General features: G+C 49.1%; 1 protein-coding gene across 1 annotated transcript in view; it reads left to right on the top strand.

The window, feature by feature from the left end:
- Ltbp2 (latent transforming growth factor beta binding protein 2) overlaps window positions 1–23,953 on the top strand; it is a 98,938-nt gene that overhangs the window by 19,281 nt on the left and 55,704 nt on the right. Inside the window, 1 exon segment of the mRNA XM_013155289.3 lies at window positions 2,560–2,806. Coding sequence (XP_013010743.2) covers window positions 2,560–2,806 — 247 coding nt within the window.

Consider the following 23,953-nt stretch of genomic DNA (forward strand, 5'->3'; position numbering starts at 1 on the left):
GGGGTGGTCCTTGGGTGTGCTTAGAGGGCACAATATCCGACCCACTCATCCCTTGTGTCCTGGTCAGCACTGCCCCCTCAATGAAGTCTTCCTGACTTTCTCTACTTTCTGACCAGCCTGGTTAGACGCTCTGGTAGATACAGCACTCATCCTATGGACTGTGTGTCCTGTTTTCTATGAGCTAGAGACGCTATCACAAGCCTCAGAGAGAGTGCACTAAGAATGATCATTGAATGCATGAACTGGTTCCCTCATCCTCTAAAATTTACTCTGTGGGCTTTGGAGAGGCAAGGGGTTCTGGGTTTCATGGGGTTCTGAGATTTATGTCACCAGGTCTGAGAGCAGAGTATAGTTTCCCTGCACAGGGTTTCCTAGGGCACATTTGGTGGCTAACTTGAAGCCAGGGGATCTCTTGTTTTAATCTCAACTCCAGGACAAGGCTCAGAGATGGTAGCCGGGAAAAGCCATACTAGCCCTGGTCAGTGAGGGTAGCTCCACCATCTGTCAGCTGGGTGACCTGAACCAAGTCTCTTCACCAGTCTGAGTTTCCAGAGGCATCATCTGTAAAATGGGAATCACAGTCACACTTGCTGAGTGGACTGTTGTGGGGATGACATGAGATAGTGGCACAAGGTACCGTGCCTTCTGTATTGCCAGCGCTCACTGGAGTGGAGCTTCTCTCATGGGACACAGTGATTGTGTTAGTGTTAGCCTGTCACGCTGATGGTGGCACTCTGGAGATGGCCAGTGGGGGAGTAGCTGGTGAGAGGACAGTCCTCAGGGGAGGCACCCTGAGGGAATGATAGCACTTAGGGAAGTGGGCAGGAAGGGGGAAATGTTCCTGAGAGGGGACACAGCACAGGTGAAGGCAGAAAGGAAAAAGAGCAGAGGCCAGAAGTGGGCAGACGGCCAGTTCAGCCAGGGCGGGTGGACTTAGAAAGTTGTTAGGGGTGAGACTCGGGAGTATCTTTAGTGCTGGTATTCCTCCAGTGTTAGAGCAATGGACTTGTGTCCTGAAGGTTCCCAGGGAACCACTGAGGGCCTCTGGGAGGGAAGTGTCATGGGCCACGTGGAATTTTGAAGTGATTTGTCCAGAGCGGCCTCTGGTTTGAATTCTAGTACTCCTTCCAGAAAGGAGAGTTCAGCCAACAAAAACCCAGATGAAACCTAGTCTGGGTAAGGGTGCCGGGTATTTTCACTAATAAACTTGAAATAACTGAGACGACAAGGTGTATTTGCCTTCACATTTTTGGTGCCCTGGAATGACCTTGCCTACTCCTCCTCCCCGCACTGGACCCAGCCTCCCTGGATCCCCTGAGCCTTCAGGGCTTGGTGCTCCCCTGAGCTTCTGCCTGGGAGTCTCTGTCTGGAGGTCCCCAGTCCACTCTCTGCACTACTCCCATCTCACTGCTCAGAGAGGGCCCTGCCCCGCCATCAGCATGGGCCCGGAACACTATGTCATCCTGGTTAACTGTCTTCACAGCCCTTGGTGCTACACAGCACTATTTTCTTGCTTTCTGTTGGTCTCTCTTGCTGGACTGCAAGCCCCATGTGGGTAGACATTGTCCTCACTGCCTAGAACTCAGGAGCGCTCAACAACTGTTTACTGAGTATATAAGAACAACAGATGGGTGAGACAATGGGTTTAGAGGGCCCCGTCTGAGCCAGACCACGGGAGGTCCTGGGAGGAGAACTGGCGGGGCTCTGCATTCCAGCGTGGGCCTCTGCATGTGACTCTCCCTTGGCCTTCAGTCACTGGGTGTGACTCTGGATGCTACAAGGTGGTGAAGGGCAGTGGAGAGAGAAAATCACAGCCTGGCGTCTGGTGGCTGATGTGCAGTGCTGACTTGGAGGAAGAAGCCCAGTTTCAGCCCTATTTTGTCCCCAGTGCCGGGAGGTAGACTCATCCTACCTAACTAAGGAGAGCTGGGGGTTGAGAGAAATTGCTCTCATGAGAAAAACAAGAGAGGCTGTCATGCTGAAGGTCATATTGGGAGACCCTTAGCGTCCCCCAGCTGATTCTGCCCACTCCTCATGATTCAAGAGGAAACTGAGGCTGAGATTAGGGTCACTCAGGTCATGAGAAACAGAAAACCCAAACAACTCAACACTCATTCATTCAATATTTACTGAGTCTCTACTCTCTGCCAGTCCTCTTTCTAAATTCTGGGGCTACCCAAGGGCACAAAATCAAATGTCTTTCATGGGCTCTCAGCCTTCCAGGAGTGGGCATTTCAGTATAAATATGAGGGCAGGCAGTTCATTTGCCCTTCAGGTGTTCTGCTGGAAGTGTTGTTGAGCCCACAACTCTGGTTATTCCATCTTTCACTTGTCCCAAATTAAAGCCAATCTTATCCCAGAGGCTTGTGGGTGGTAGGGAGAGAGAAATGGGCCCAGGGAAGCTTCTGAGGCCAGCAGTTTGGCTTCCTGCCTGAAGGAAGGGCCAAGCAGCGCTCAGTCCTCTCTCTGAGACAGGAACCCCTCTATCGGGAGGGTGTTTGGCAGCCCGTGGCCTCTGGGTGCCTGACCCAGCCGTCATCCTGCTCCTTATCTCCTCAGCTGTGTGCCAGCCACCCTGCCAGAACCGAGGCTCCTGCAGCCGGCCCCAGCTCTGCGTCTGTCGCTCTGGCTTCCGAGGGGCTCGCTGTGAGGAGGTCATTCCCGAGGAGGAATTTGACCCTCAGAACTCCAGGCTAGCCCCCCGACGTTCAGCTGAGAGGACACCCAACCTCCGCAGAAGCAGCACAGCCAGAGAAGGCCCTGAGGCCAGAACACAGGCCCTGGCACCACAGCTGTCACCAACTAGGTAAGTCCCTTCTTCAGTGGGAGTCCAGGGCTCCGAGTATGTCAGGATAGTCCCTCAGGACCATGGGGAAGACAGGCATTGTCCTTCCTGCTTTCCTGCCCATGCCTCCCCTCTCCCACTCCTTCAGGGCTATGGGACAGGGGACCAAGGGTTGGGGTTGGCAGGGCCTTTGCCAGGCTGGATGGAGGGGTGGGTATGAGGGTGAAGTCTTTCCCTTCCAGTGGCCCAGAAGAAAGCTGAGGGGGGTGTGTTCCTACCTCAGGGTCTCTTGGCTTCTGTTCTGGCTTTGCCACTTCCTAGGTAGGTCACGTGGGCAAGTTGCTTACCTCTTTGTGTCTCTGATTGCTCATCAGTCAGGAGGGGACAGCACTAATTCCTACATCATAGAATTGTTGTGAAGATTAAACACAACAGATTATGACAGAGCTTGATGCACATGTACACTCTCCATAAATGTTCCTCCTCCTCCTCCTTCTCCTCTTCCTCCTCCTCCTCCTCCACCTCCTCCTCCTCCTCCTCCTCCTCCTCCTCCTCCTCCTCCTCCTCCTAAAAATATGAGGGCAGGCAGTCCGAAGGGCTCCTCCTCAGAGACCCCTCTTGATATAGGGGAATGAAACTCCTAACATACTATGTCCTCGAGTTCATGTCCTCTAAAATCGAAGAATGAGTTTTAGGAACAATGGAGGTTAAGAGCAGAATGTATTTATTGAGAAAAAGAGAGAGAGACAGAAGGGGTCCTGAGTGGGTTGCCAAGAACTCTGTCTTTTTCAGGGACTTTTATACAGCAAAATCATGAGGTGAGATGGGTTCAAAGTGGGGGAAACTGGGAACTCACAAGACAGATGGACATAAGGTGGGACATAACTATAGTTAGCCAATACGATTATTAGTTCAGGTAAAATTAATTGAATTGGGAACAAATAAGGAAGCCAGTCATGTAGGAAGCGGGCATTCTTTTTTGTTTTTTTTTTTTTAATTTTATTTTGAAAGTAGTAAAATACAACAGAACAAGACAGAATAAAGCCAACTAAGATCATACAGTGAAATTGGTACAGAACTTCACAGCAGGTTACCGGGATAACAGTAATAGGTATCACAGTATATTTCATTATCTTTATAATAGTTGTTCTTTCAATCACATATATCAAAATGAGATGAAATACAGAACATTATAGAACTTATCAAAACAGAATATTGAATAGAGCAGTACCATTAATCAGAATACAGCAAAACAGTAATAAAAATACTTGCCTTCAAAGAGATGGTAGAAGGAAGTCCCCTTATTTGCTATGGTCAACCTCCCAGGAGATGCTCAGATTTCTGGTTCCCATTTGCTAACGGGGGGCGGGGGGGGGGGACAGCAGAAGAGGGGTAGTGGAAGTGGGATGTTTGACTCTAGGCCGTGCATCAGTAGGTTCACTATTGCTTAGCAGGGAGGCAGGCTGGTTGCTTGGTTTCCCAGCGTCCTAAGTTCCAACATGGTGCGGATCTCAGGAGCTGGAAGCGGGCATTCTTAAGTAGCAGTGACTCTTTCCTAGGGGGAGGGGATGGTGACTCCAGGCTTCCTCAGGATGATAGAGAACTATTTAGAATATCAGTCCTCAGGATGTGGATGCATTTGTTTGATCCTTCGTCTTGAGGCCTGGCCCACTGAGGAGGAGGTGTCTGTCTCCCACACTTGCAAGATATCTGGGTTTTTGCCCTGGCTCCTTGCAGGACCTAGCCCTGTCTGACTGCCTATAATATTTCTAAATAACTCAGCTGCCTGCAACACTCTGTCCACTCACTCACCAGCCTCTCTCCTCAGAAGAGAAGGGAAAGGGCAGCTAGGGGAAGGGAGTAGAATAAAAGTGGACAAGGGAGCTTTCATGGGCAGGAGTCCCTGGCCTGCTTGCCAGCCAATCTGGCTAGACTTTTTCTAGTTCAGGACAGGAAATATGAACTTTGTAAACTGGTCCATTTCTAGGAGGGGGTTGTGTTTTGCTTTGGGGTTTTCACGTTGGTTTTTCCATTTGCTTCTACTTAGGAAGTTCTTTCTGAAATGTTGCAACCTTGTCTTGCTGAACTAAGGGAAAAAAGATTTGCCCTCTGCAAGGACAAGAAAACTAGAGAGGAAACTGACAGGGCCTTAGCAGTGGGCAGAGGGAAGTGGGCCTGGGGTGAGGGCCATCCAGGGATAGGGTGGGTGCACCTATCAGCTTTCCCTCTGCAAGTCTCTTTTGGCTCATGGGGATTTACCCATTCACTATCATACACTGCTCCTGTGCATGTTCATGTCACTTGGCAAGTCCTCTGACCTTGCATCCAAGTCAGGACCATTTGGTTCCCTTCCCCAATCTTCCAGCTTACCCACTCCTGATTGTTCAAGGCCCAGTTTACTTCCCACACAAAGAGCCTCTCCCGATTCTGTCTGCCCTGTTGGCTGGCCCCTGAAGGTATGCAGGACCCCTGCCTGCATGTGGGTCTGGGCTTTGTGGGTCATGCCCGGGGTGTCGGGGACTCCCTCAGCTCCTTCCTCTATTGGTGGCTCACAGAAGGTACTCAGTTCGTATTTGTTTTCTGATGCTTGCTGCAAGCTACAGAGTTAGCCTGACAAAAGGGCCCACTTGGCATTGAAGGATCACCCTATACGTGGAGCCCAGGGTGCCACTCCACGTGCTGCTGAGAGGCTCAGAGGCGAGGCCCTGCTGACTCCCACGCAGGCACTTCATGCTCCCTTCACTTTTCACTGTGCCTTGGGGTGGTCTGTTCATTTGTCCCCTGGACCAGCAGTTCTCTGAGAGCAGGGATGGTGTCCTGCTGCTCCATGAATATATCCCTGCATCTAACACAATGCCTGGCATATGACAGATGCCCAACCAGCATAAGTTGAATGAATAAATAATGGCTTGAAGATGAGGAGTGTGAGTGTTCAGTCCCCCAGGGAGCCAAGAGACAATGGAAGGCCAACGTCCTGGATGAGGTCTCTGGCCCGAGCAGGCTGCCCTCTGGCTTTCACAGGCTTCCTGGCCAGAGGCTACTGTAATGTACTTAATGAGCTGTGGCCTCAGGGCCAGCCCAGTCCCTCTCTGTCCTGGGCCCGCCATGCCATGAAATCTGGGAAAGTCCAAGCCGCCACTGCTGTCAGCCCAGCTGTGTTTTGCTTTGGGAGGCCAAGTCCTGCGTGCCTGGTGGTGTCAGACATTTCCTGTGAGCTTGGCCAGGTTTCCTACGCAGCACTCTCTCCTGATAGCAGCTCGGACAGGCCCTGAGTGTCCAGACACAGGAGCGACACGATGCAGTGAACACGTTAGGAGTGGGGATAGGGCAGGATATATCTGGGGAGGGCAGATGCTGGGGGCACTGGTGATGGCCAGAGGCTTCCTTTAGAAGCGCCCTAGGCAGAGGCCAAGAGCCATGTCCCAGAGGCAAACAAGAGGGAGTGGCTGGGAGAGTATTGGGTACCAGGCAGGACACCCCTCCAGGCCAGCTCTTGAGCTGCAGGTCTAGACTTCTTTCCTGGGGAAATGGAGGGCCTATCTCACCTAGGGAGCAACAGCGAGCCAACTGGGCAGGGGGCCTGGGAGAACATGGGGGGACTGATTATAAGAATCAGGGAGCAGCAGGCTATGGAAAACCATGGAGTACACAAGTGTGCACCCACTGCAGGAATCTTCTGGGAAGTTGTCAACATGTGGTTTCTGATCCAGCAAGTCTGGGACGAGCATCTCTAATGTGGGAGAGGCTGCTGGACCGTGGATCATATTTTCAGTACTAAGGGCTGGAGCCTGGGTTTTGGATTCAGATAATTCTAGGTTTCCATTCTAGATTTACCACTCATCAGCTGTGTGGCATTAGGCACACATTTTAATCTCTCTGAGTCAATAGCCTCTGCCCGATGGGATTACAGGGAGGAGTAAATAAATTTACAAAGAGTAGAGCTCTTTGTAAGGCATGGTAGCCATTGGCAAGCAAGTTCTATTTTCCATGAGGACTTGGATGGAGGGGAGGAGATGGAAAAGAGCAGAGGAACAAAAAAAGAGCTTGTGTGTGTGTGTGTGTGTGTGAGAGAGAGAGAGACAGAGACAGAGACACAGAGGGACAGAGACACAAGGCACAGGGAGCCAGAGACAGAGACAGAGACAGAGTGAGGCAGGGAGAGAAGGAAGAAGGGAGAGAGGAAAGCTGAACATATTCAAAGAGGAAACTACTATCAAGAGATGAAGCTCTTGAAGGACCACCCACTCCCACTCTCCCTCACCCACTCCAGCGGGTACTCTCGGTCCAAAGTGTGACAGTTCCCTTTTATTAAAGGCTTGCCACAAGGGCTTCTGGTCCCCAAAACCTCTCTAAACCTCCAGCTTTAGTCCTCACCGTTCCTCCCTTCCTTCACCTCCTTCTGCCACACCTGCCAACTGGTTTTTCCTCAAATGTGCTATGGATGCTCCCTCCTTGAGGCCTTTGTGCTTCTTATTCCATCCTCCCCAGAACCCTGTAACAGTTTCCTGGGTCTTCTATAACAAATCATGTGTTCTGGGTGGCTTGAAACAACAAATACTATTTTTCCCTGAAAATAAAACCTACCAGGAAAATACGCCCAAGCTGGTCATTACCATGGTGACAGCCAGTGTCACGCGGAAGATTATACCCCGCTATTTTCTCTCTGTAAGGCAGGCCCTGGCATGTTGATCTCTAGCTTTCAAGGCAGATTGTTTTACAGTTAGTTCTTATTTTCAGGGAAACATGGTACTCATTCTGTCATAGTTCTGGAGGCCAGAAACCCAAAATCAAGACATTGCAGGGCTGGAGTCTCTGTTCCATGTCCTTCTGCTACATGTGCTGGCTCCCAGCCATCCGTGGCACTTGCTGGCTTATAGCCACCCTAATCTCAGTCTCTGTCATCATATGGCCTCTGTTATTAATGTGTCTATGCGTCATCTCTTCTTATAAGGACGTTAGGGCCACCTTGATCCAGTGTGGCAGCTTCTAAACCTAATAAATTATATCTGCAGACTCTCTTTCCAAATCAGGTCACATTCATGGATCCAGAAGTTAGCATTTCAGCATATGTTTTGTGGGGATGAAGTCAACCCACAGCGGACCAGTCTTCCCCAGATTCACCGATGGCTGCTTCCTCTCCTTCCCCCTTGGAAGGGCCCTCGTGTTCATTTAAAACTACTCGTACCAAGCACCTTTTTCTCTAGGACCCTAACATTTTAGATATTTTGCTTTATTATTATTATTTTGGTACCAGAGGTTGAACTCATGACCTTGCACTCGCCAGGAAGGTGCTCATGCTGCTAAGCTAAATCTCCAGTGCTATTATTTTTTTTAAATTGTTTTTCTTGCTGGAGTAAAATGTCAGGTGCAGAAGGACAATAATTTTGGTCTGTGTGCTGATGGATCTAGTTTTTGTTCGAGACAGGCTATATAGTCCAGACTGGCATTGAGCTGACTGTGTAGCCCAGGCTGGCCCCAAACTCATGGCAATCCTCCTGCCTCAGTCTCTCTGTGCTGGGATCACAGGTGTGTGCCACCACGCCTGGCTAGTGTGCTGATGTCCGCACCCATTATCTACTGCACTCACAGCCCCCAGGCCCAGTCTACCAGTCTCCCTCTTCCTTGGCCTGGCCTAGCCAGGGCTACACACAGCCTCTCTGTGCTTTTGTCTGTGGGGAGATGGAGAAAATCTGGGGATTGTGAGCTTGTGTGGTAGTGTATGCCTGCGAGTAGTGGTGTCTGGTAGGTCCTGCACTGTCTAGGCTTCCACAGCTCCACATGTGACCTTTAACCTGCTGCTACTGACATGAGCCTGTGATTTCCTGGGAGAGCTACCTCCCTCTCCCTAAGGCCTTGCCCAGGCCTGCAGAAATGTGGTGGAGGGGAGGCTCTGCCCCCAAATGGAAGGTCTCTATACATTTGGGGGAGCAGATAATTTCTCAGCAGATCATTGTACCATGAGTCATTGCATGGGACACCGAGGCATCCCTTCCTAGGGGCAAAGGACACAGGGAAGCTAGCATCCCCCAGAAGAATGACAATGACTGTCCCAGAGCCTGACACGTTGGAGCCAGAACTGCTGTGCACAGCGAATCCAAACCTCAGCAACCTGTACATGGTGTCCTCTTCCTCCCAACCAGAAATGCTGGCATCCTTACCCTAGAATTGGGATTGGTTTGGGCTGGCAGGAAAGCAGCCTTGTGGTACTGGCATGGGGAATGAAGATTGGTTCCTGGCTCTGGCAGTGCAAAGGTGCCAGGAAGCAGTGTGCATTGGGAGGAGCACGGGCTTTGGCATTAGGCAGAATTTAAGCCCTAGGACCCTCACGGACTGGGTATGCAAGCCACTCTACCTCCCTAAAACTCAGAGTTTTTGGCTCTGATATAGGAAACGAACACAAATCTGTCTTACTTTCTCATCATAGAGCCACAATACCTGACGCCCACAGCTTCAAGGAGGAAAGGTTTATTTTAGTTCATGGACCAGAGTCAGCTGGCTCAAAGGCAGTGCAGCATGGCAGAAGGGCAGAGGAGTCCTGCTCATGGCCCAGAAGAAAGGAAGCGGAGAGAAATCAAGGCAGGGAGAGAGAAACTTCCCACCACACCCCCGCTGACCACCTCCTCCAACCAGGCCTCACCTCCCAACATCACGTTTAGCTATGAATTAAATTAGTCCACTGATGAGTATCACACACCCATGATCAATCACCTCTCAGAAGCCCACCTATGAGCACACAAAGCTTTGAGAGGACATCTACATATAAACCACAACACCATCGCACAGAAGCCCTGGGAGAATTCATGGAAATACTCCGGGTAGAATGGTGGATGGGGTATCTAACACACAGTAGTTCTGATAAATGCTAACCCTCTTCACCTCCCTGCCTACCCCTATGTCTGTCACAGTCAATATAAGTATCCCATTTATCAGACAGGTTTTTCTTCACTTTACTGTCTGAGCTTATAGATGGGGAAACTGAGGCAGCTCAAGGGTTGGCAGCTAGACTATGGACCTGTCCTAGGAATCCAGGAGATTCTGATTCCTTCAGGGTCCATCTGAAGCCTCGCATGGCCCTGCCCCAGCCAGCTCCCGCTTCCCACCCTCGAGCCTCCGAGTGCTTCTGTGTGCCTTCTGCTTTCGCCTGAGCACAGCATGGCTCCCTGTTTGGCATCCCTCTCATTCAGGTCCCTGATACTCAAGACCATTCTCTGACGGCAAGTGACAGATTTGTGCTGGGAGACCTTGGGAAGGCCTTTACCCTCCCTGGCTTTCTTTTCCACATTTTTAGAGCAGAGGGATCAATTGGGCCTTCGCTCAGTGCAGGAGCCATGTGGTTCATATTCTGGCCTCTGTCTTGGCCACTTTCCATCCTGGATGGTGAAGGTGCTTCCTGCCCCTTTTGCCCATTTCCAAGGTGAAGACAAGGACTATTGAGCCTTTCATCAGGGCAGACTGTAGCTGTCCCTGACATCCGGCCTCAGATCCTCCTTGCAAGGGGCAGTGGGTAAAGCAGTGTGCTTTCCTTGTGCACCCCCCAACCTCACTTCTTCGCCTCTGTTGAGCTGTGCCTTCTTGCTGGCTTCACCCTCTACACATTCAGGGTGCTTTGAAGGTCGAGCACCTTCCTTCCTTTCTTCCCCTTTTTGTTCCAGCATTTCCCCTCTTTTTCCTGGTTTGTTTTTATTATTCTGCCCCCAGGGCTTTCTGAAATGTCTCAACTGTTAGTATCTTAAAAACTATTTGAGGCTGGGGATTTAACTCAGTGGCTTAAGTGCCTGCCTTGCAAGCACACATCATGAGTTCGATCCCCGGTACCAAAAAAAAAACACCACTATTTGAATAAACATGGAATCTGGAGACCGTGTTTTGCTTCCCAGTTGAGCCACTAACTGCCTCATGACCTTGGGCAAACTGCTAACTGCATGGAGCATTAATGTTCCTGCCTGTGAAACAGGAGAGACAGTTCCTTTCGCGCTGAGACACCGTAAGGATCTACTAAGGCAATGTGTGGGAAAGATTGGTTCATGGACTAAAAGGGGCCTTGCAAATACTTGTCGTCATTTAGCGGCCTTGACAAGGAACTGGGAGATGTGCTTACTCCCAGAACATACATACATACTCCTCAGTGAGGCCCCCTCCAATCACCTTTTCAATATTTTAACCTCAGGGTTAACTCTAGCTGCTGGACACACCATCATCCTCTCTACGATAGGTGTTGTACAATACACCGCTTATGCAGCTGTATGTGATAACCTTGAATTTGGCTTCTTCCCAGGAGGAAGATGTCTCCCATTTCTCCATTACTCAATATTATCAACATGCAATTTGAGAGTATTTTCATTTGATTTACTTTTTATTTCCATAGGACTTTTTATTTTCCACTTTCTAAGAAAGCCTATAATTTACCTATTGCTATAGTTTATGTCCAAAAGTCCCCCCTAAAGTCTCATATGCTCATAGGTGGGGCTTTGGGGAGCATTGGATCATGGGAATGTGACAACTATCTGTGATTTGGGAGGTGGCGCCTGATCAGAGGAGGTGGGTCATTGGGGGTGTGGCCTACAATGGTTTATCTGCCTCCCTCCTTGATCCTGTGCTCTCCTTCTTGCCTGCATGCAGGAGCAAGCTCCCTCTGCCACGCTGCTCTGCCATGCTGCCCACCCTCAGAGCCAGCCAACTATGGGCTGATACTTTTCCAAACTGAGGGCCAAATAAACTTTTCCTCCTTTAACGTGTGAGTATTTGGTATTGTGTCTCAGCAATGAGAAAATAAGACATTTATTATTATGTTTGTTTAATGTCTGTTTTTCCCTGTCTTCTATGTGAGCTCCTCGAGGGCAAGGACCTCTGTTTTGTTGCTGACATAGCCCAAGCTCCTAGAACAGTGGCTGGCATATGGCAGGTCCTCAATAAGTTGCTATCTACTAAAAGGACCTCCACGTCATGGTGCATCTTCCCTTGGTGCCTGGAGCAAGGAGGGTGGTCCTGGGTCCATTACCTTTCAGCTGGCACTCAGCCCACGCCCTAGTATGTCACTGATGGGGAGGGGCCCTCCTGCCCCTCCCTCTCCTCCTACCCTCCCCATCCTCCCACTCCTCTTACCCCTCCTACTCTTCTTGGCAGGTACGTGCTTGCCTGCCTGATACCCTTGGGCCAAAGTAGTCTGAGAACCAGGGCAAGCTGAGGGCAAAACTTCACTTCTTGAGGTTGGCAGATGCATAAGCAGGAGCAGGACACAGCAGACCTAAACAGGTGCCAAGAGTCTGAGAAGAGGGCTGAGAAGAGGTAGCTGGGAAGGGGTCTCCTTCCAGTTTCTTCTATCTCTTGGCCCTCAGGAGAGCCCCATGAATTCTATTCCCTGGGTTTAGGAGAGGAAAAGGCTCAGTGGGGAGGGCACAGAGGACGGTGCTCGTGGAGGCTTCCAGTCAGGCCTGTGGAGATGGTTTTATTTTCCCAGATCTAAAGTTGCAGATGGCCACTGCTGTTGTTTGTTTATTTGTTTTTACTGGGGATTGAACCCAGGGCCTCATGCATGCTAGGCAATCATTCTACCATTGAGCTGTACCCCCCCACACACATGTCTTTTTTGTTTTGAGAGTCTCACTAAACTGCTCAAGCTGGTCTTGAATCCTGCCTCAACCTCCCTTCCAGTAGCTGGAATGCCAGGCATGCACCACCATATCTGACTTCTACTACTGCTTTTTTCTTTCTTTCTTTTTTTTCTTTTTTTTTTTTTTTTGGTACCGGGGATTGAACTCAAGTCTGTGCCCTTGCAAGGCAAGCACTTATGCCACTGACCTAAGTCCCCAGCCCTACTACTGCTTTGTGATAAGAGTAGAGATCTTTGTGTCTCAGCTGAGGGCTTTATTCAATATCCACACTCCTCTCCTTGCTGTTTGCACAGGGTGTGTTCTGGAAGTGTGGACAGGCTGTGTGAAGGTTTCGGAATGGTGCTTTGGTAGCCAATCCTGCCTGCCCTACCACATCTCCCTACCCAGCAGAGGCTGCCTGGAGAGACTGGGTGTGTCAGAAGCACACCATTCCAACCTGGTGGAGAAGGGAGGTAGGGTGTTCTGCATTGGACTTTCAGCTTCAAGACCCTGGTGAGGTCTTGTCTTCAAGACAGTGTCTGGGATGGGAGTCCCAAGAGTTGTACAAACACAGCCTATGTATGTGGCTTCTTTCTGGGAGGGAGAATATTGTCCTTGTCTGCCCTACAAAGCATGTGGCTCCTGCTGGATTTGCAACTGAATGTCCTCTGAAAGGGAGGTGGGCCTCTGGATATGCTTTGAGCCTGCGCCTAGGGGTCCCATGGCAGGTTGTGAGGAAGGTAGGGGCCAGTGTATCTTCGTTCTCACCACATGGCAGAACCAGTGAATCTCCTTCTGCATGCTCAACCCAGGGTAGACACCTCTGGGCTGGTGAAGAGGCTGAGCTCAGGTCTCTGGGTGTTCAGGGGAGAAGGTGGCCCTGGGCCTTTTAACACCTCCTCCTGCTCCCCACAAAGTGCAGCTGAGCAGATTTGAGGGAAATGGTACCTGCTTCCTGCATGCTTCCTCTTTCCTCTCCCTTCTCCTATTTATGCCTAAAGGTGGACATTTGATAGAGGTAGCCCCAAAATCTCAGAAGAAGATTGGGTGCCTCCTTTTGCTAAATTCTCTGAGGTTTAAGGACTATCAGGACCCCATCTTGGGTTTGGTTCTAGAGGAGAACTACATTAGTCTGTTTCCTATCACTGTAACCAAATACCTGGCTCATAAAGAGAATTAACTTAGAAAAGATTTATTTTAACTCACAGTTTTGGAAGTTGTAGTCCAAGCTGTAGCAGACCCACCCATTGCTTTAGGTGTCAGCAGTGGTACGGAGTGTGAGGCCGAGCTCACTCCTCACCTCATGGCCAGGAATCAAGAGAGGAAGGGAAGAGACCAGGGGTCCACCACAGCCTTCAAGGGCACACCCCTAGGGACCTAAGGGCTCACTAGGATCCATCTCCTAAATGTGTCAGTTCCCAATCGAGCTTCTCTGGGGACCAAGTCTCCAGTACCTGGACCTCTAGGGGACATTCAAGATCCAGACTCTATCAGGGACTCTTCCCGCCTACTCCTAGGCCCAACCCTTTACAAATCTCTGAGATTTGAGCTCTTGGCCCCCTTCCTCCCCAGTGCCTGCAGTTGCGCGGTAGGGGAAGCTACAGATCTTTTTCCTTTTCTTTATCATCGACATCAATAGGATTTACTCCACCCTGGCTGTGTTCCAGGCATGGTGCCAGTTGACCCTCTTCTCTTTCCCCTCCCTGTGGCCCCACAGCAGTCACCAGCTCAGTGACATTCAGGAAGTGAATTTTGTACAAATATCTTTTGGCCTGTTGTGTCTAAATAGTGGACGCAGGGGCTGTACCTGCCACTGGACTGGGGCCACACTCAGGAACAGTGGGGCAGCGGGAGGTCTAGGCTTATGGTTATGCTAGGAGGTGCTTAGGGTAGGACTAGGTGGTACTGGGTTGTGGTTAGGGGGATGTTCAACTGAATAATGCAGTGGTGGTTAGGGTAGGATTACGGTGCAGCATTCGTGTGGTCTGAGGGTTGTGGCTGGGGTTATGGTAAAGCAGAATTTTGGGCCCTGGGCGTTATGAATGTGGTGTGGTTGTGTCTGAACCTCTCATCTGTGGCGGCTTAAAGAGGAAGCCAGCACTGTATGGGCACCACCCAGTTTAGTGCTGGGGACACCATGGCACAGGAGTGGGAGCACGGCTTGTGAAGCAGACAGACCTCAATTTCATGTGATTTGGTTACGCACCAGCCACTGCCTATTGGGTGTAAAATGCTGTTGCTTATGCTGACTGCCCAGAATTGAATAATAAAGGAATGTGGGGAAAGTGCTGAGTCACACAGTTTAGTGCTCAGTTCTCAGTTTTTCTTATCTGCATCAAAGTTCTGGCAGGGAAGAAAGTGCCTTGGACAGGGACAGTTTACAAAGGCATGGATAGGAGTGCCCAGAAACTGCAAAGGATGATGGGCGCCATGGCTAGCTGTGCAGGACAGCTCTAAACCTCCAGGTCTAAAGGGGCATGCATGGGACCAGCAGTTGCTGGAACCCAGAGTAACACAGCCATTGGAAGGATCACCCCTGGAGCAGTGGCAGGGGGACCTCCACTCTCTTCCTGCCTCTGACTTCCTGCTGGGGGTTCCCACTGGCTGAACCAGGCTGGAAGGGAGGGGGTGAAGGAACCTCTCCAGAGACAGCAGGGGCAGGTAGAAGACTCCAGCACACTTGCCAGTTCCCACAATGCCTGTGAGGCAGCGATTCCTGTCACCCCACTTTACAACAAGGAAACCAAGGGCAGCTTTGCTTGCCAATGTTTTGCTGAAGGGCCTCTGGGATGAGTGGGTGGGGCACGTGCGGGAATACCAGGCTCCAGTGAGAAGGTGCAGAGGATGACTGGGAGGAGGCGTGGGCATCCAGGGGTCTTTAGAAAATTCCAGAGAGCCCTGAAGGCCTGGGCCAGTGTTCCTCACAGCCAGGTGTGGAGCAAAGGGAGCTTGCCAGCTTCAGGAGAACGTTCATGAATGCAGCTTCCTGCAGCAGGCTTGGAAAAGTAGTAACAATAAACAGAGCGCGCTTGCGGCTGTACTCGCTGCGCGACCTAAATCCTCTAGGAGTTTGGTTTGGAAGGGAAAGGTTCAGGAGTGAGGGAGAAAGAGGGAGTGGAAGGATGGGCAAGGGCCAGGGAAACTCTGTCCCCGCAGACCACGCTTTACAGAGCTCTGCTTGTCAGCAAGCTTCACCCTAGGAGGTGGGAGATGGCTCGAGGCTAGCTTAAAATCTGGGGGACAGGATGCCTCCAGCCTCCTAAAGGAGGCTCTCACACCCTGTGACTTCTTGTGAGCTCTAGGTTTTCAAATATATATCAGGTTTCACCCCTTGCCCGGAATACTGAGGAAGTTTCTGATTTATAGGCTCAGTAGTTTTTCCAGTTACTCCATCTGTAAATCTGCCATCGGTTAATTCATTTGCCACCGCCAGAAAAGGCACTGTGAGCTTCCCTGGTGAAAATCGCTTCAGCAAAGTAAAGTGGTGTTATGATAACAGTAATTTTAAAAAAGGCTGAAACATACACTTGTTTCCACGAGGAACTCACTGGATTTGTGTCTTATTCTCTCCCTCCCCCTCCCCCAGGTACTGAACACATGTGAACCCACACATGGGTGTGCAAATGCTTTTGCAGAGGGGCTGGGGCAGGGATTTATAACGCAGCAGCATAATTTCCCAGAAAAGGATTAAAAGGGGAAAACCGTGTGTGTGTGTGTGTGTGTGTGTGTGTGTGTGTGTGTGTGTGTGCAGTTTTATGATGATCCTGTGATAAATGGGTGCTTTTAGGACCCTGAGGGACAGATCAGTCTGCTTGTCTGTCCCTTTCTCTGCCTATGACATAGTGAAGATCACTAAATGATTTCCAATAATGAAGTAGGAAAACACATAGTTCCTTTGTCAGCCACATAGCTGTGGTTTTGTGTCTGTGATTCATTGTGGAAGTGAGTAGCTCGGGCAGGCATTCTGTGAGGGTTTTTTTTTCTCCTAAAAAAATATTTGTGAAAAGTCTAAAATTCAAGGAAGTTGAGTGCTTCTTGAAGAGAAAAATCCCCATTTCTTGCAAAACAAAGATTACAAACCAAAACCTCTAGGGCTACTACACATCTGCTCCCAGCCATTCACCCACACAGCACTGTCCTCTGGGGCCTCAGGCCTGGGCCAGTCTCAGAGGCGTCATGAGGGAGACTGGTACTGCTGGTGGGGCAGTGTCCATTCAAGTCCATGGCCGGACCACACCCTACCAGAGCCCCTTCCTTGGGAAGAAAAATTAACTCCACAGGTTTTCTTGGGAAGAGGTTAGAGGCCCTACAGAACACAGGAGTGTGTAAGGGAGGAACTGTGAACAATTGATTTGACATGAGGTTGGGTCAGGAGGCAGGCATCTCATGGCCCAGCTAGTGGTGGTAAGATGTTCATCTGCCAGGTCCTCTGTGGCTTGGGAAATGGTCTGCAGCCTCAAGTTCTTTCTTGTCCCTCCCCCCTTCTGATCTCCTGCAGCACTTGGCAGGTCCTTCACGCCCTACCTTCTGTTCTCATTCCCTTTTATGGCTTTGGATCTCCAACCATTTCCAGATTTCATGCACATCTTAATTCAGGCGGAGCACCAGGACAGCTTGTGTGGCCAGAGCCTGAGAGTTGAGAATTGGCTGTGGTGATGGGAGGAGCACACAGAGCTTTAAAGCCCAGCACACTGAACTTTAGAACCCTGGGTTGTGACATTCATGAGACATCTGACCTGGGGACAGCTGCTTTCCTTCTCAAAGGCCATGCTGGGACTTTGAGACTTACTCTCAGGTTGTTGTAGGGACCTTAAGAAGGTGACATACATTTGGTACCTGGTGTCCAGTCTGTATTCACTGTCACTGTAATCTCTTCTTGGATATGTTCTTAGATCCACTTTTGATGTTCTGAGCTCTCTAATATTTTTCCTGCCTTTGATGTGTATTTATCACATACAATATTATACACTATAACCATAACTTTTGCAGTTTGAGGTGTGACAGTAAATCTATTAGCAATTTATTTTTGCTTTATAATTTCATGGATAGTAGATATGTGGGTTTAGAAACCTCATCAAATATTTTTTTCATTCCTCATTAAATCAAGAACTCTCACCTTGAAGCAAGCACTTTTGCATAGCTTCTCTTTGATATGTCTGTGTTTCCATCTCTATTCTTGTACTTTAGAGACAGTATTAAGTAAAATAAGGCTATTATTTTAACACAAGCATTGTGATACTGTGAGAGTCAATCGGATAATCAAGATAGCTAGTTACTAACTGGAGGGTAACATCTACAGTGTGGATACCCTGGACAAAGGAATGATTCACATCCTGGGCAAGACAGAGTGAGATAATGAAAGATTTCATTATGTACCTCAAAATAGTACACAATTTAAAGCATATAAATTAGTTATTTATGGAATTTTCCATTTAATGTTTTCAGACTGAGTTTGACCTGGAATAACTGAAACCATAGAAAGCAAAACTGCAAATAAGGGGCAACTACTATATTTCACCAAGATGTGTTCTGTAGGGAGTACTGATTGCTTTCCTGGCCATTCCCCTTAGGATGGCAAATATCTTGAAGAGGAGATGTTGTTAAACAAGTCTCACAGTCTGATCTCAGCTCAGCTGGCTTCCTGTCCTTGTATTTGAGAGCAGTAACCCTCCCTTCAGCACAAGCAGATGTCCTGTTCTAGTGGCCAGAGGAGGCACAGGCCTTGATCTGTTTCTGGCAGCACATCTGCCCACACTTTGGATCCTGTGTTTCAACATCTCCAGATGTCTCCCCAACAGGATCCTGTACTAAAAGGCAGGGCCTGGTATGTCAGGCCCTCTTCTGCTGCCTGCAATTAGCTCCCATAGCTGCACCCCGCCAAGAGACATTCCAAGAGATAAACCAGGAGATAACCTTCTTCTGCATGAATCTTGCACTCATCTTAATCCCTTTACCATAATAAAGCAGAGCTGCGTGCAGTGTATGTCCTGGGTGGATTTTTCAGGCAAGTTGGAAGATAGGATGCTTGAAAGAGGAATAATCTCTGAGTCAGACAACTGATAAGGAGCTTGTTCAGCACAGCCTGCCTGCCTGCCTTCTGCTCCTCCTCTCCATTCTCCCTTTCCCTTCCCCTTCTCCTTCCTTTATTCCAGGCACAAGGGGTGCTGGCTTATAGGAGCTCAGGCTCAGTGACCTGGTGTGCACCAGTACCTAGAGCACACCAGGCCACGGGGAAGCTTTGCAAGTGCTCCTGGAGATGGGCAGGGGAGCATCCCTGGACGGTGTGTGCCGCAGGGGCAGGTAGGGGACCTCTGGGGAAGAGTTTTCTCTGTGATCCTCTTCCTCAGAGGCTATTTTTAACTTTGTTACTTCCTGATTTTTAAAAAGTATCTTCTACAAGGGTTCCCTTTTATGTACAACATGTCACAATATGATGAATCCCAGATTCTTGGTCTTCTATAGCTCAGCCCTAAAGTATAGTTGTCAAGCAGAGATAAAGTTAGCAGTTTAGATAGAGTACAGGCTCTGGAGACAAATTTTCTCCAGAATACCTGTATTTGGTGTGTGATCTTAGGCAAGTTACCCAGCTCCTCTGTGTGTCATCTCTAAAACAGGTACAATAATAATATCTACTTTATAATTTTAATGATGATTAAATGAATTAATATATGAAAACTGCTTAGCATTGTGCCTGGCGCATAATAAGTATTATGTAGCTCTTCTTTATTATAATCATGCCTGACTCTGTAACCACCCACGCCTCGCTGCCCCTGAACATCACTGCCAGCACATGGTTGGATCTGCTCCTGGATGCTTATGGTTCTCTCTGCCTTCCCCATCCCTGCCTCAGCCACTTCTCACAGTCTGGGAAGCTTTCTCCAGCCATCCACATCAGGGCCCCTCAGCTCACCTGGCCCCGAGACTCTCAGCCCCCATAGCTCTCCTGCTCACCTTCTCTTGGATTATTTTGAAGCGTTCACAGGCAGGGTCTGCTCCCCAAGCTGCTGGATATGGGTATATATGGGGTAGGGGGTAAATGTGGCTAAAATCTAGCCTGCGCTCTGGTCTGAAGGAAGTGGGACAAATTCTGCCCCTGACCCCCCAGAGAGGCCCCTTTCTAATGCTTTGTATGCCAGGCCCTCCCCTGCCCCTTGCTTCCCCATCTGGACCAGAAGCTGCCTGCCCATGGATGAGATGTCTGTCCCATAGTTCCGATGGGACTGTGTCCTTTCAAGAATACCTAACTGCACCTTGACAGTGGCTGAATGATGAATTCATGAAATCTGGGTTTCCCATGAGCTGACAAGTCTTTCCAGGGGAAACTTGGAGCCTAACAGTAGGAACCCTGGCTAGCTATAGAAGAGAGCCTGGGGTGACCTGAGGAGGTAGCTCCAGTGAGGTAGGAGAGTTGGGAGAAGCCATGTAGAAATTCAGGGTTCATGTAAGTAACCTTTTAGGGGCAGCATTGGGTGCCCAGCACTGTGATTTTATGGAAGATATGAAGAGTATAAGACCCAGTCCCTTCCCCTCTGGGTCTGTGCCCCCTTGCCAGCTTCAGGGAGTCGCTCTGGGCTCTGGAGGCAAAGCGGTCTGGGAGTGGTTCAGCTTCCTGTGATAGGGAGAGGACTGTTATCCAGGAGTTGGACACATGGGAACACTTGGTAGAAAACAAAAGACATTTCCTAGGCCCCGGGGAGACTTCAGGGCTGCTTTCTCCTCCTGCCTGTTCTCCTGGCGGGGTGGTCCCAGGTATGATCCCAGTGCCCAGGCAGCCTGCTTCAGCCGCCCTTGTTCAGCCAGGAGAGAACACAGGTGATGCAACAGGCCGAGGGCTTGAAGGCCCACAAGGCAGGCAGTTCAGTGGAGCAGGGCTCACGATCATCAAGCAATAGGCCAAGCAATAGGCAGGTGCTGACTTCCACTCAGGCGCTGTCCCTGTGTGTCTCTTCCTTGGTCCTGGGGGTGTGGCAGCCAAGTGTGTCTGAACCTGGGCTCATTGTGAGGGCTACTTGAGTGTCCAGAAGGGGAAAAGGCGCAGAGCTCTGCCAGGGCTTCCCCCAGCACCCCCAGTTCCTCCAGCTCCCAGGTCCTCAGGAGAAATTGAGTCACTTGGGAGAGGCCAGAGCATGCTACCCTCAGGGAGCCGGGCAGGAAACATTTCCACTTCTGCTTTGGCTGGAAGCAAAGTTCCAGGAGCACCTTCTTCTCTGTTCTTGTTTTCTTTCTGTTCTCTGGCCGCTGTTGTCAGCCTCTTCCTTGTTTGCCCCCTAAATTTTGGTGTTCCCCAACCTTATCTCCGCCCTTTATTCTCACTACTCTTAACATTTCTCAAAGAGTTTAGGTGTTGGGGCACCCGGCAATCATAAAAATTACTATGAACTATCACTACAGTTAATTCCATGATTAGAATTAGCTGGAAACAGTTTTAACAGAAACTATGACGATCGTCTGTGTTAAAAAAAAAAAAAATCCCCACCCCAGTTCCAGAGTATACACATTTGCCCATGAAAAGAACAAACTGTTGAGTGAAGTATGATGGGCTATTGCAACAGTTTTCCACTAATATTAGTTTATTGCTTGTTCATTTGTTTAATCATGCACTAGCAGACAAGTGGTAGCAGGCGCCAAAGGTTGGAAAAGGATTTATGGGAGCAAAACTGAGACCATTCTGTTCGTTAACAGATTTTCCCGTTCACATAGGAGGTGCTAGCAGAGTGAGCAAGGGCTCGGGTCTTCTCCCTGGTCATAGTTACTTTTGTGTTGTGGCTGAGACAAAATATCTGACACCCAGAGTTAAAGGGAGAAAGGTTTATTTAGCTCACAGTTTGTAGAGGGTTCAGTCCATAGATGGCTGGTTCTAAGGCAGAAGACACATGGCAGAAGGCAATCATTCATGGCAGTAGAAGACAGCAAAAGCAGCAAGGGAAGGACAAGATTGTTTCTGTCCCTTACATTGTATGCAAACGCTAGGGCAGGTATAGTACTCACACACTTAACCCTAGCCAGAACTATGCCAGTCAGTGGACTGATTTACTAACAGCACACCCTTAATCCCAGCATCCCACACTCTCGATTCAGTCATCTCTGAATAAGCCTTATGACCACTTGAGGCTTTGGGGGCACATCTAGACATAAACCATAACACCCCTTAATTCTGTGGATAGCACCTCCTTACTGAGAAGAACCTCCTTTCACCCAGCCTTCTACACCAGGCTGTGTCTATAGCCCCAAGAACCCTCTTTGAGTCCTGCCTCCTCCTCCTGATTGTTTCTGTCTTGAGATTCATCTTGAGGTACTGAACATCCATCATGTACAACACTGAGCCCATTGTCCACTTCTTGGATCTCTCAAGTGGAGCTCTGGGCCCCTGAAACCACTTCCTCTCATTTGTTCAAGCCATTGCTGACAATTGTGTGCATCTCTGCGTCTTGAATATCACTTGAATCCATGCCTTTGTCTTAGTCTCACCCACAGCTAATCCAGAGCATAGCACTACCTTCCAGCAGGCCTCCAGCCCCTCTGCCCCTGGTGGTCATGTCTACCACCAGGCAGTCTCTTTTTCAGGATAGTAATCATTTAGGAATGCCCACCCCATCCTCCCTAGACCTACTTGAAGACCATGAAGGTCTTAAGGTTACTGTTGGCTCCTCTTGGGTCCCCTCACCTTTATGGAGATACTGGTCCCTTTGTCTAGTCTCCATTGGAGCTGAGTGGGAAAAGGCCTTGCCATCCTTGGGCCCCAAGGTTTGGCATGTGACAAACACTTTGTAAGTGCTTCTTGAAAGATAGAAAGAGGATATTATTTTTCTGCCCTCCAGTCTCTAAGGTCTCTCTCTTACCTACTCGTACAGCCCAGATATCTCCCCTGGTGTTTCAGACTTTTTTTTTTTTTTTTTTTTGGTCTTTTTTGTTTTTATAGGTACCAGGGATCGAACTCACAACTGCCTGCTTGCAAGGCAGGCGCTTATGCTGCTGAGCTAAACCCTCAGCCCCGATATTTCAGACTTTTGCTATCTGGGGCCAAACCTGTTCTTTCATCTCCCAAAGCCTCAATGTCCTCATCTATAAAATGGTGATAAGCAAATGACAAATGGTGGGTGGATTTAGGATGAAGTTAATCTGCTTTAGTAGCCTGCCTTCCATACTTAGGAGTTCTGCAACATATAGCAAGTTACAGAACTCACGTATATTCTGTTTTGTCAGCTAAAAAAATGGGTAGTGAGTATCCAATCAGGGTATGAGTGACAGAATGCACATGACATGCGTTGCTGGCACAGAGCTGGGCATAGAGTAAGCATTCATTACATCAGAGCACCAATTGATCCCCTCCCCCACTTCCCACTCGCTGCCATGCCCACATAAGTAACCACTGTCACTGATTTTCCTGCATATCTTTCCAGTGCTTGCTTTATGAGTATGCAAATAAACACAAACACAACAAGTGGCTTTAATTTTTTTCTTCTTTTCTTTTCTTTTTTTTTTTTTTTTTCGTCTTTTTTGAGACGGGGTCTCACTATGCAGTTCAGGCCGGCCTTGAGCTCACTTTGTAGCCCAGGCTGGTCTCGAAAGGTGGCCTTATTTTCACACAAAAATTTGTATGTCCCACATCAGCAGTCAGCAGACTTCTTCCATAAAATTCCAGATAGTAGATTATTTTAGGCTTCCTATGACATAACACTTCCGCAACTAGCTTCTCAGTCGCACCGATGGAGAGCAAAAGCAGTCCTAGACAGTGACCGTGGCCGCGTTCTCATCAAACGCTAGTCATGGAAACTTAAATTTGAATTTTATTTTATTTTCTCACGTCAATAAATATTATTCTTTGACTTTTTCCAACCATTGAAAAGTGTAAAAATCCTTGTTAGGTCACAGTCTGTATAAGAACAGTGTGTGGGGGTGGGATTTGGGCTCTCATTTTGCATGTTTCAATCTGTCTGAGAGCGTGTTCCTGACTGGCTTGAAGGGCAGCTTCCGTTCCCACACCACCCAGCGCCCTTCTGTGCATGGATCCGTTTGCTTAACCAGTCCTCCACTGAAGGGCACCTTGGCTGTTTCTGTTCTATGCAAAATATTTTGCTATTATGAAATAGTGTTGCTATGAACAACCTTTGTTCACGCATCATTCCAAACATTTACAAGTGTCTTAGATCAGGTCCCTAAGATGGAAAATTTGGGTGTATTTAATTTGCAGGGGCTTGTGTTAAGGGAGTCAGCCAAGCAAAGATGAAGACTTATGAAAATCAAGCTTTGTGCTGATTTTGAATGGAGCTGACAATGTTGTCCCACCTTGAGACAAGGGACTAGGGACTTTTGAACTTCCATGTCCAGCAGCATTAGGCTACATAGTCATGGGGCAGCGGGGCAGAGGGTGGTGGTGTTTCAGGTGGCTCCCATTAGCCCAGAGTAAAACACAGTAATGCAGCTGATGGGATGGGTCTAGCTGCAAAGGTGGCCCAAGCAGGGCAGTAGCAGCCCTACCACAGCAGGTTTGTCCAGCAGGCAGAGCTGCAGGGCCAAAGCATCCATGTGTTGTGCTGAGTACAGGTTGCTAAACTGCTTGCCAGAAGAGTTGTGTCAA

The sequence above is a fragment of the Cavia porcellus genome, unplaced genomic scaffold, assembly GCF_034190915.1.
Source record: "Cavia porcellus strain 051 isolate PalLab524CR breed Dunkin Hartley unplaced genomic scaffold, mCavPor4.1 scaffold_31, whole genome shotgun sequence".
Taxonomy (NCBI): domain Eukaryota; kingdom Metazoa; phylum Chordata; class Mammalia; order Rodentia; family Caviidae; genus Cavia; species Cavia porcellus.